The sequence below is a fragment of the Dasypus novemcinctus genome, chromosome 31 (assembly GCF_030445035.2).
Source record: "Dasypus novemcinctus isolate mDasNov1 chromosome 31, mDasNov1.1.hap2, whole genome shotgun sequence".
Lineage (NCBI taxonomy): Eukaryota > Metazoa > Chordata > Mammalia > Cingulata > Dasypodidae > Dasypus > Dasypus novemcinctus.
In genome coordinates, this window is record NC_080703.1 from 24,262,459 (window position 1) to 24,273,867 (window position 11,409).

Consider the following 11,409-nt stretch of genomic DNA (forward strand, 5'->3'; position numbering starts at 1 on the left):
ACATTTGCCTCCCTTCCTTGTTTCTTTGGGAGGCCCTGGGAGCCGAACCCGGGACGTCTGATGTGGGAGGGAAGCGCCTAATTGCTTGAGCCACCTCTGCTTCTTGCTTTATTGTGCCTCTCGTTATGTTTTCCTCCCTGTGTCTCTTGTTGCGTCATCCTGTTCCATCGGCTCACTGCACCTGCCTGTCTCATCAGCTTGCTCTCTTCTTTAGGAGGCACCAGAAACTGAACCAGGGACCTCCTGGGTGGTAGGCAGGAGCTCAATCACTTGAGCCATATCCGCTTCCCCCTTATGCTTTTCATTGCACTTTCTTGTGTTCTACACTGGCTCTGTCATTTTGACGTAATGAGGTTTTTCACCCTTTCTTTCCAGATGAGGCTGGGGCCCACATTGACTATGAAGATAATTTTCCCGATGACAGATCTGTGTCATTCAAGGAGTTCATGGAGGATTCCAGGACAGAGAAGGACAGAAGTTGGGGAGAAGCCGCTGAGGCGGCTCCGGAGCAGGACGGTCTGACCTCCACTTCTGCAGGGAGAGAGAGCACCGCCCGGGCTAGAGCCTCTGTCCCCACCGCGGGCTCGCCCAGTGGCGGGACCAGCGTCCCCACGGACGTGCCAGGGTCCCGGCTCGACCACAAGGACTCGTTCTGGTTTCCCGCTGGGACGGTCCATAAGCCTGAGTTGGAAGAGGAGGTGGAGGATGATACCAAAAAGCAGCTTCCCTCCGGAGACGGCCACGGGGCCGTGACGCTGCGGCCCGGGGGACCTGGAGCCAGAGAGCGCCACGGCAGCACCGACGGGCCCTCGGGGCCGTTCGCGGCCAGGAACGGCGGCCAGGGGGGCGACCCGGCCATGGGCAGCCACGACGAGTCCTGGCTGGACGGCTACCCGGTGACCGACGGGGCTTGGAGGAAGGCAGAGGCGGAAGAGGAGGAAGACGGCGACAAGGGAGATGGGTCGGTGGCCCTGGACGAAGGGGTCCCGGTCACCCCTGCGCGGCCCGTCCTCGTGGACATCAAGCGACCCGGGAGGACCACCCTCGCCCCGCGTGAGGACAGCGGCCACGGTCCGGTTCCGCCGTCTCCAGCCCTAGAGGTGGAGGCGCTGGCTCTCAGGCCCGGGGCTGTCACCCAGCCCGAGGGTCCCGGCAGGGTGGACGGGGGGCTCACTGGCCACCCCTCAAGCGGGCCCTGGAGGTTTGCCCCCCAGCAGGCCTCCACAGCCGCCCAGCTCCACGAACTCGCCACGGCCACCCCGGGGACAGGGACAGCCGCTGTCCCCCAGGCGCCCCGGCACACCCCCTGGCCCGCCACCACCCAGCCTCCGCGGGGAACCAGCGCCCCGGGCGGCGGCCTCCCGTCCCTGCTGTCCGAGGACCTGCCCGGCCCGGAGGGCGGCGCCGGCGAGCAGCTCCCGCCAGCCGCCGAGCCGTGCGTGGGGGACAGGTGCCCCCGGCTCGGCCGGGCCCCCGTCGTCGCCGCCGTCGTCGCCGGCCTGTGCCTGCTGCTGCTCCTGGCCGGCGTGGGCGCGGCGTGGGGCTACCGCAGGTGCAGCCGCAAGAGCTCCGTGTACAAGCTGCACGTGGGCCCGCGCCCGGCGCGCCACTACCACCAGCACATCGAGATGGAGAAGGTCTAGCCCTCCTGGGAGCCCTGCTGGGGCCACGGGGCGGGAAAAGAGGAATTAACCGCTGCACCGCCCACTGAGCAGCCCGGCTAATTCACCCAGAGGGCGAAACTGACGTCCTTTCGTCTCAGGGCTCTGTTGTATAGACTGAGAAGTGGCTCTGGAGGCACCTGGCGGGGCAGGAAGGCTGGGGCTGCCTCACCTGTCACACCTGCCCGTGGTACCTCCTGCACCCCCCCCCAGACAGGAGCTCGGGCCCTGATTCCAACGAGAGCTCAGAAGTCACCTCTTCTTTCTTCATACTATTGTTTTCTTTTCCTTTTTAAGTAAAGAAAACCCCCCACCCCTTGCCCGGACGTTTTGGAAATAAGTGTAATCAGCTGAGCATTTGAGAGCAGTGTTACTTAGGACAGAGATAATGAATTGTTGACAGTGGTGTACAGAAGAATGATGGGTTATTTCCTTTTTTTTTTTTTTGAGGTACCACAGGGGCCGGGGATTGAATCCGGGACCCCGTATGTGGGAAGCTGGCGCTCAGCCACTGGGCCGCATTGGCGTCCCTGAGTTGGTATTTCCTGTTGTTTGCTTTTTCGTTTTGTTTTTGGTTTTTTTTTTTTTCAGGCGGCACCGGGAACCGAACCCGGGGCCTCCCGTGTGGGAGGCAGGAGCTCAACCGCTCGAGCCACGTCCACCCCTGGTTGTGCCGTGACGTTGCCAAGGACGAAAGTGCCAAGGGCCAGGACACAGTCCAAGAGTTCTGAGGTTTCTTCTTCTTCGTCTGTGGAAATTAGAAATTAAGACTGGCATTTTGTCGGGGGTGGGGGTGAGAGGTGAAGAACGGGGGGCACGTCCACACCTGTTTCTGCGGTGCCAAGGGGCAGCCCACCGTTTTCAAAAACAAGGTTAGCTCTGTACCAATAAGCACAGTTTCCTCTCGGAACCAGTGGCCTATTTGTTCTGGGCCGGGCGGTACCTGGGAATGTCTTGAAATTTTTGCCAGGACTAACAAAACTCAGTCCGTGGTTTCCTCTCTCAGGATTAACGATTTCTCTGAACCAGTAAGAGGGAATGACATGGGAGGGGAAAAAAATGTTTTAAGAGGGCCCAAGACCAGAATATCAAGCAGGTACGGATACCTACTTGATGAAGAGGCAGAGGAATTAGAAAGGGATATGAAGCGAGTGGATGTAGCTCAGTGGCTGAGCGCCTGCTTCCCATGGATGAGGTCCCGGGTTCAATCCCCAGTGCCTCCTTTAAAGAAAAAAAAAAAAAGATCCAGAATCATCTGTGCTGCCAGTTCTTTGCTCTGGTGTGGCAGTAGCCAGCTCTGGGGAAACAGAGTCTACTCTGGCTGTTGTGCAACCTGTTTCTTGGCATCTGATGACCTCCTGGTGCTCAGCAAGCATTGCTTATGACAGTGGCTGCCAGGCTGCCGTCCTCAGAGCAGCAGTGTAAGTATCACCTGGGAACTCGGAGATGCAGATTTTCATGTCCTACTCCAGACCCACAGAGCAGAAACCCAGCTGTGTTTTAAGGGGCCCTCCAGGCGATTCTGATGCACACTCAAGTTTGAAAATCCTTGCTTTATGGTAACATAAATGACAAGGGAAGCGGATGTGGCTTAAGCAATTGGGCTCCTGCCTACCACATGGAAGGTCCCTGGTTCGGTTCCCAGTGCCTCCTGAAGAAGTCAGCGAGTGGTGCGACAGGCAGGCACAGCAAGCTGATGCCACAAGATGACGCGACAAGATGCTGAGACCAGCTCAGCAATAGGTTTGCATGAAGGGAAGGCAACGCAGGACTGAAGAAATAAAAGGACAGAAAGAAAGACACAAGAGAGAAAATAAAGATGGGACCAGGGGACTCACAGCTTCTGGAACTGAGAGCCTCAGACCCTAGTTTCCACATTGTATTTACTAGAAATTACAAAGCAGCAGTTCTCTATGTTTACTTTCAAGGCTGCTTGTTGTTAAAGCTGCAGCACCTGCAAGGCTAGGGAGCAGGCCACACAAAGTTCAAATGCCTCCACATGCAAATTATTTTCATGCTGACCAGACAGCGTTCCATCTAGTCAAGGCTGGTGCTCCTAAGCCCACACTTGTTATCTGCATTATGGAAACGTTTCCATTTCAAGCCAAGTTCCCATGTTCAAATTTGAGCACAACAAGAGACACAAGAAGGAAAACATAATGAGAGACACAAAAAAGCTCAAGCAATTGGGCAGCTCCATCCCACGTCAGAGTTCCTGGCTTCGATTTCCGGTGCCTCCTAAGGACACAAGGAAGATGGACAGACACAGCAAGTGCGAACAATGAGGGGGTGGAGAGATGTAACTAAAATAAATCTTATGAAAATCAAAATACACCATGAGCTTTGAGGCAAGCCTGGAGCCCTGGAAGCACAGATGATGAATAACCCCTGTGATTTGTCTTTCAAAGGAGTCGGGCATTGGCACATGCACCTGAGGCAGTGTTTGAAGTTGACAAAATGCCATCTCTGACAGCTGTCTCCTGTGTGATGGCACAGAAACTAAACACGGTGGATTTTTTAATTATGAGTCACCTTCCTAGGAAGTTTCCAATGGTAAAAAGTCATGAAGGCAATAAATTTTTATCAAGACCCCACAGGAGTCTAAGGATTTTTCTGTGGCATGAGCCAAATCCTGATCTTTTTTACAATTGAAAAATTGTTGATGTTTTACCTAAGGTTAGGCAAAAAAGAATTTTCTCGCAACGTGTTTTCTACCCTGCTGTCCCTCTTCAGTGCAAGCTTTGGAAAAATATTGGGCTAAGTAGCTATAAAGACTGTCCAGCAAAATCAAAGTTGTCAGGACATTTAACTAGTAAAATGAAGGCCTGAAGGTACCAAATGGAATATCTACGTGACAAATGAAATCTAGAACAATAGGAATGAAGTGCTGTCCACGTGTAGCCAAAGCAAAACACAGCAGAAGAAAAGCCCCAGACTGTATATGTTTATAAATTAGATTCTTTTCTAATCTATTCCAGGATAATTGTCCTCTTTTTTTTTTTTAATTGTACAGTGAATTTAATAACACAGTTAATTATTAGGCAGGAAAAATTTAAGGTTAAACTGCTAAGTTAATCCTATTTACATTATTTTTATTGAGTAATCAAGGTGCATGAAAACAATCTGAAATGATATACAAATAAGCTTTCAGAGGACAGGCATTCTAGCCATATTTTTCTTAACTTCCCCAGATCCCTACCCCAACAGCCAAAACTCAACGAATGTTTATTTTATGTTGAATGGGTGAGTTAATTCATTATAATCACTTATGTTCTGAGTAAAATAGGCAAACTCACCCAAAAACTGGAGGAAAATTGCTTAGTTTTCTCACTTGGACTGCAGTAAGTTATTGAAGTGAAACTGAAGAGAGTTTGAATTAGATTTTTAGTGCATACGGTTTCAAAATTACAGCTCCAGATAGCTTTCCTGCTATTTCACTTTAATTGTCCTCTTTTTAACGGAACAAAGTAACCTGTCTCAAGATTGGGGTTGTGATAATCAATGATTATTAGGTAACAACCCAAGAACACTGAATATAATCGCATAAAGAGTACTACAAACATATTAATGAATTAGAAACATTAATACATCTAAATATATTCTTTTGTAGGCATGAACAGCAAAGTAAACAGAATTTTTGAGTTTTCATTGGTCAATGTCTTCTAAATTGCTATAGAATCTTAAAATGCATGTAGCGGGGGAATGACTAAAAGCACTGTCACCCTGAACGGTATGTCCTTGTGCCTGCTTTGAGCCTGGCAAAGGTTTAATACCCGTGAAAGCCGCAGGGGGGCGCGGTGGGGGAGAGCGGTTCCCCTAACACAAAACTTCTGAGATATTGAAAATAAACACTCATTTCCCAGAACAGTTGCTGAATGTGTTTTATTGCTGGGTTTACCTGTCCCTGGTCGACAAAAAGTGGGTGTGTGAGGGGAGTCTTTAGAAATCTCGAAAATTGTCTGTTACCTCTTGCTCTCCCTAGGGCTGCCGGCTCCCAGCCACCTCGCCTCCTGCAGCAGGAGCTCCGGGAGGTCAGGGAGCTCCTGGCACGCCTGCTCCCTCCTTCCTCCCTCTCTCTTTCCCACCCCATCCAGGGGAGACCGTTCGCTTGGCCAGAGCGAAGCGCCCCAGCCCTCGCTCCTCCACGCGTGGCCCCTGGAGGAGCAGGACCGATGTCGCCTGTCCTGGTTCAGGGGCAGCTGCCCGGGCCTGCTGCATCACGGTCTGCATTTCCTAAGATGCCCCGGCGATGGCTGTGCCTGCAAAGCGTGAGGCGCACTGGCCTGAGATGCGCCATTCAGAGGAATCCTTAAAGAGCTCTGGGGGGGAGGAACGATGTACACAGGTGTGGGCCGGTTAAGGGACATCCAGGGATGGTGGATGTTGGAGATTTGGACCCGAAGGGTATCGGGAATGAAAGAAAGAGAAAAGGGAGAAGAAACGCACGAGAGAGCTGGGATCAGGGGGTCTGCAAGTAATAACTCCTCAGACAACTTTATTGTTTACAAGGGGCTCTTTATATACCCCAGTGTACGTGCCAAGAAGCAGGCACACGTAGCCTACGTGTCATCAAGCAGCAACACGTGTTAACTATCAGCATTACCCGTAGTCTAAGGAATTTTTAAAAAATCTTATCTCAAGGTACAAAGTCTAAGTGTTCTATTCCCTACAAAAGGTATGTGCTCATCTTTTCTTTCAGCCTCTAACAGCTTCATCCCATTTGCTGGGAACTCTTAATTACGGCATTCCTTACGTTGCAAGCGTAGCCATGGAGATAGCACTAGCGTGGAGACAGCACATCTCTCCTGGAGAGGCCACTGTGCCTCAGTTTCCAACAGGTGGAGACCCTTTAGGGGACTCAGCCAGCACGTCAGCAATAGGGCTAGACAGGAGCCTCTAGGAGAACCCAACTGCTGGCCGCCCGTGGCCTGGAGGAAGCAGGGACCTCTTCTCTCCGCCTGTCATCTCGGCCTGCCATCTCGGCTGGGCTAAACCCAGCCGAGTGTCAGAGGACGGGGGGCCCCAGGCTCTCTGTCGACCAGTGGGGTCTGGCCAGTGGGGCCCGGGGCAGAGCGGAGGGGAGCCCTGGCCAGGCAGGTGGAGTCACGGGGCACAGAGACCTTGAGCAGCAGTGCCATCTGCCCGTGTCCCCACTCGCCTGCGTGCCCACCAGGGGTCGACGCCTGCCAAGCCGTGCGTGGACGTGGAGGCTGTGGATTTCCCACCCAGAGCCCCCGCACTCGGCAGGGGACCCCCCACCCAGCTGCCGTGAGTGTCGGCTATTCAATGCAGGTGTCACCCAGACAATGGCCGTGGCCTTACAGGAAGTCCCTTTCCCCAGGAAGTTCCTCCAAACTCTACCCACTAGGGCAGCCCGGATCAATGACGAGGGACAGGGGTACAGAAGGCTGCCCCATGCCTCAAGTTAGGACCAACCCGGGGTGCAATTCCTGCCCCAGAGCTCCCCACGGGAGAGGCTGAGGTGGAGTTTTGCTTCTTAGCTCCTTTCTGCCTCCTGCATCCATCCACACTCAGACTCATTCCCAGCAGCGCTGCTCCTCAGCCCAAACTTGTCCACCGTGTCTCCTGGACTCCTGATCTTGACCCCAACAAATCCCCTCATTGGCTCCACCTCCTCCTCAGACAGCGGATGTGTGAACGCTCCACACCACGGGCCCCTGGCTCCTCACTCCTTCCACCTGCCCCCCTGCTCCCCTCTTTCTCCTTGCTTGCCCACCGGTGACACGCATGGAGCACGGTGGCTGTCGGCAGTCATGCCTGAAGATGCCTTTGGTGCTTGTTTGAAATGGTAACATTTTGTCACTTCTCAGGCTTCGGCAGGGAGGATCCAAAGCAAGCCCTGAACCCCCAGTGATTTTTCCTAGTGGGATCCCGGATCCCTTCCTGGGAAGAGGGTTGAGTCTCTACAACCTGGAAGGCTTGCCCAGAACGTGGGGCAGTGGCCACCCCTGCCTGCAATGTGAGATCCAGAAGTCCCTGGTATAAGGTTTCTACTTTGCTAGAGGAAATTTCACAGACCTGACAAAACAGAGCTCTTCAAACCTGCGTCCTAGAATGACTGGGTGTGGTTAAAACAGTGGAAAGAAAACAGTAGAGAGTAAGCAAAGTAAAACATGTACTATGATTTTTTTAAAGCTTTTTTTCTGGAAGATTCATTTATTTCTCCCCCCTCGTTTGAGCTCACCATCAGCTGTGTCCACTCGTGCACTCGTCTTCTCTTTAGGAGGCACCGGGAACCGAAACCAGGGCCTCCCATGTGGGAGAGAGGTGCTCAATCGTTTGAACCACCTCCGCTCCCTGCTTTGTTGAGTATCTCATTGTGTTTCCTTTGTGTCTCCTTGTTGTGTCAGCTCACCGCGCCAGCCCACCGTGTCAGCTCGCTGTCTTGCTTGCCTTCTCTAGGAGGACCGGGAACTGAACCTGGGACCTCCCTGTGGTAGGCAGGCACCCAACTGCTTGAGCCACATCTGCTTCCCTGATGCTTTTGTTTTTGATCATTTCCCAGTTCTAAGTTCCCACAGCAGTGAGGTTGTCCATACCACTTCTAACCCAGGGAGGGAGTTGGAAAAAGACATCCACAGAATTCACAGTGTGACCTACTGACCTCCACCCTGAAATGGGAGCTAAGAACCCTGGGATCTACCTTCTGTCTGTTGACCAAATTGCTTCATTCCTTCCCATTTTTTCCTTGTAAAATGAGGCCCCGGTATCTTACCCTAGCAGCTCTAAGGAGATACTAAGCCAACTCCATGCAGCAACCGAAGCCAGATGGAGGTGGGTGGGACGGTGCTTGGTGGTAGGCTATTGGCTATTAGCTCTCTAATATCTCTAATATCTAATATCTCTCATGTCCTAAACTACAGCTGCTCCTCTTATTTCTGGGACCGAGGCAAAGCCTACCAGCGTCCGTGTGCTCTGGGAAAGGTCACGGGCACCGGCCTGGAGAATGACCTTGCTTCAGGCACAGGAAGTCCAATGCACAAAACCTTTGGCTGAGGTTTCGTGAAGGTTCCTTCCCGCCCCCCCCATGTCCCCCCCCGTGCATAGCTTAATCTCGCCACACTAGGTCATTCAAGCCCAGAGTCACCAGAAAAAAGAAGTCGCTGTTTGGGGAATGGCAGATGATCAAGAGCTGAGACAGCTGCGATGAAGGATGACTTGTGGGTTTTCCTCGCTACACACTGGGGCGCGGGCCCGGGTTCAAACACGATGAAATGAGAATGTTTGCTCTGGCACCGGTCCACCTTTTCCCCCACAGCCTAAGTATTGATTTTTTTTTTTTTCTTCTTTTTTTAAACCGAAGTAGCCTTAGGTTTACAGCTCACATTGAAAACGTCAAAAAGAAACACCACGTTATTTCCATAAATGGGAGGCAAAACCGGCCCGCTGTCGATCCCGCCGGCAGTCGTAATAAACCCGGTCCCAGGGACGAGCTAACAAATCCCTGACTGTGGCCCATCGAGTTGGGGTCAGTAAAAACGTTGTGCTCCTCCAATCCCTTCAACAAGAACGCCTCGAAGCCCACCTTTCCTAACGTGGCCTTGGTGGCCGGATCCCCTTCTAGGTCCCAGAGGAAACTTGCAAAACTGAAAACCCTTCTGGCACGTTGGGTGCATTGGCACAGGGAGTGTGTGTCCCCAGCAGCCTCCCCCGGCTGTTCACATCACTGGAAATAATTCTGGACGTGAACCTTGGGGGCTAGAGGCTGCCTCCTCTTGGGTGGCGTGAGTGGCGATGGGCGCCCACACCCCATTCTGGGGCGCAGCCACTGGGTGCCAGCGGGTCAGAGGGTGGCAGGCGTCTTAGGGTGGGCCCCGAACGCCCAGGAAGCTTAACAAGTGCGTCTGTGTTCAAAGCACAGGCCAGACTCACGCCAACCCTGTGGGGTCTCCAGGCTGGAAGCTTCTAGGTTCTTCTGAGACGCGCGCTCAGGGAGGCGCGGGCCAAGCACGCTGAGCGAAGCCTGCACGCGCACAGGGTCGCTCGGCAGGTTTGGAGGAGCCCGCCCGCCCGCACCCCTTTTCTTTTCAAGATTGGTTTGGTTGGAAATAAAAGTTTATTGGTTCGGCTCCACGGCCTTCTTCAAGCAAAGTGCTGGAAATGTTGAGCACACTGTCAGCAGGGACGGGTCCTCGGGGGACCTTGCTAGGGTGGGGGGCTGCTTTCCAATCCCAGGGAAGATTGGGGTGCTTCCCCATCTCGGGGCATGAATGAGCACTCCGCCCACCCACTCCACACCGTGGTAGTCCACGGGGAGCCCTGCAGGCCCAGCGGTGAGCTCCACCCAGCCTCAGCCCTGCAGACACCGTGGTCCACGGGGAGCCCTGCAGGCCCAGAGGTGGAGCTCCACCCAGCCTCAGCCCTGCAGACGCCGTGGTCCACGGGGAGCCCTGCAGGCCCAGAGGTGGAGCTCCACCCAGCCTCAGCCCTGCAGACGCCGTGGTCCACGGGGAGCCCTGCAGGCCCAGCGCTGGAGCTCCACCCAGCCTCAGCCCTGCAGACGCCGTGGTCCACGGGGAGCCCTGCAGGCCCAGCGGTGAGCTCCACCCAGCCTCAGCCCTGCAGACGCCGTGGTCCACGGGGAGCCCTGCAGGCCCAGCGGTGAGCTCCACCCAGCCTCAGCCCTGCAGACGCCGTGGTCCACGGGGAGCCCTGCAGGCCCAGCGGTGAGCTCCACCCAGCCTCAGCCCTGCAAACGCCCTGGTCCACGGGGAGCCCTGCAGGCCCAGAGGTGGAGCTCCACCCAGCCTCAGCCCTGCAGACGCCGTGGTCCACGGGGAGCCCTGCAGGCCCAGAGGTGGAGCTCCACCCAGCCTCAGCCCTGCAGACGCCGTGGTCCACGGGGAGCCCTGCAGGCCCAGCGGTGAGCTCCACCCAGCCTCAGCCCTGCAGACGCCGTGGTCCACGGGGAGCCCTGCAGGCCCAGCGGTGAGCTCCACCCAGCCTCAGCCCTGCAAACGCCCTGGTCCACGGGGAGCCCTGCAGGCCCAGAGGTAGAGCTCCACCCAGCCTCAGCCCTGCAGACGCCGTGGTCCACGGAGAGCCCTGCAGGCCCAGAGGTGGAGCTCCACCCAGCCTCAGCCCTGCAGACGCCGTGGTCCACGGGGAGCCCTGCAGGCCCAGCCCTGGAGCTCCACCCAGCCTCAACCCTGCAAACGCCGTGGTCCACCGGGAGCCCTGCAGGCCCAGCGGTGAGCTCCACCCAGCCTCAGCCCTGCAGATGCTGTGGTCCACGGGGAGCCCTGCAGGCCCAGCGCTGGAGCTCCACCCAGCCTCAGCCCTGCAAACGCCGTGGTCCACGGGGAGCCCTGCAGGCCCAGCGGTGGAGCTCCACCCAGCCTCAGCCCTGCAGATGCTGTGGTCCACGGGGAGCCCTGCAGGCCCAGCGGTGGAGCTCCACCCAGCCTCAGCCCTGCAGACGCCGTGGTCCACGGGGAGCCCTGCAGGCCCAGCGGTGAGCTCCACCCAGCCTCAGCCCTGCAAACGCCCTGGTCCACGGGGAGCCCTGCAGGCCCAGCGCTGGAGCTCCACCCAGCCTCAGCCCTGCAGACGCCGTGGTCCACGGGGAGCCCTGCAGGCCCAGCGGTGAGCTCCACCCAGCCTCAGCCCTGCAGACGCCGTGGTCCACGGGGAGCCCTGCAGGCCCAGCGGTGAGCTCCACCCAGCCTCAGCCCTGCAGACGCCGTGGTCCACGGGGAGCCCTGCAGGCCCAGCGGTGAGCTCCACC

At 55.8% G+C, this 11,409-nt stretch overlaps 1 protein-coding gene across 1 annotated transcript in view; it reads left to right on the forward strand.

Annotated features, from left to right (window-relative positions):
• The window catches only part of SUSD5 (sushi domain containing 5), an 83,262-nt gene extending 77,736 nt beyond the window's left edge, over positions 1-5,526 (forward strand). The window contains exon 5 of the mRNA XM_071212828.1: positions 376-5,526. Coding sequence (XP_071068929.1) covers positions 376-1,643 — 1,268 coding nt within the window. The 3' untranslated portion in view covers positions 1,644-5,526. The remainder of the gene's footprint in view (positions 1-375) is intronic.
• The last annotated feature ends 5,883 nt before the right edge of the window (positions 5,527-11,409 follow it).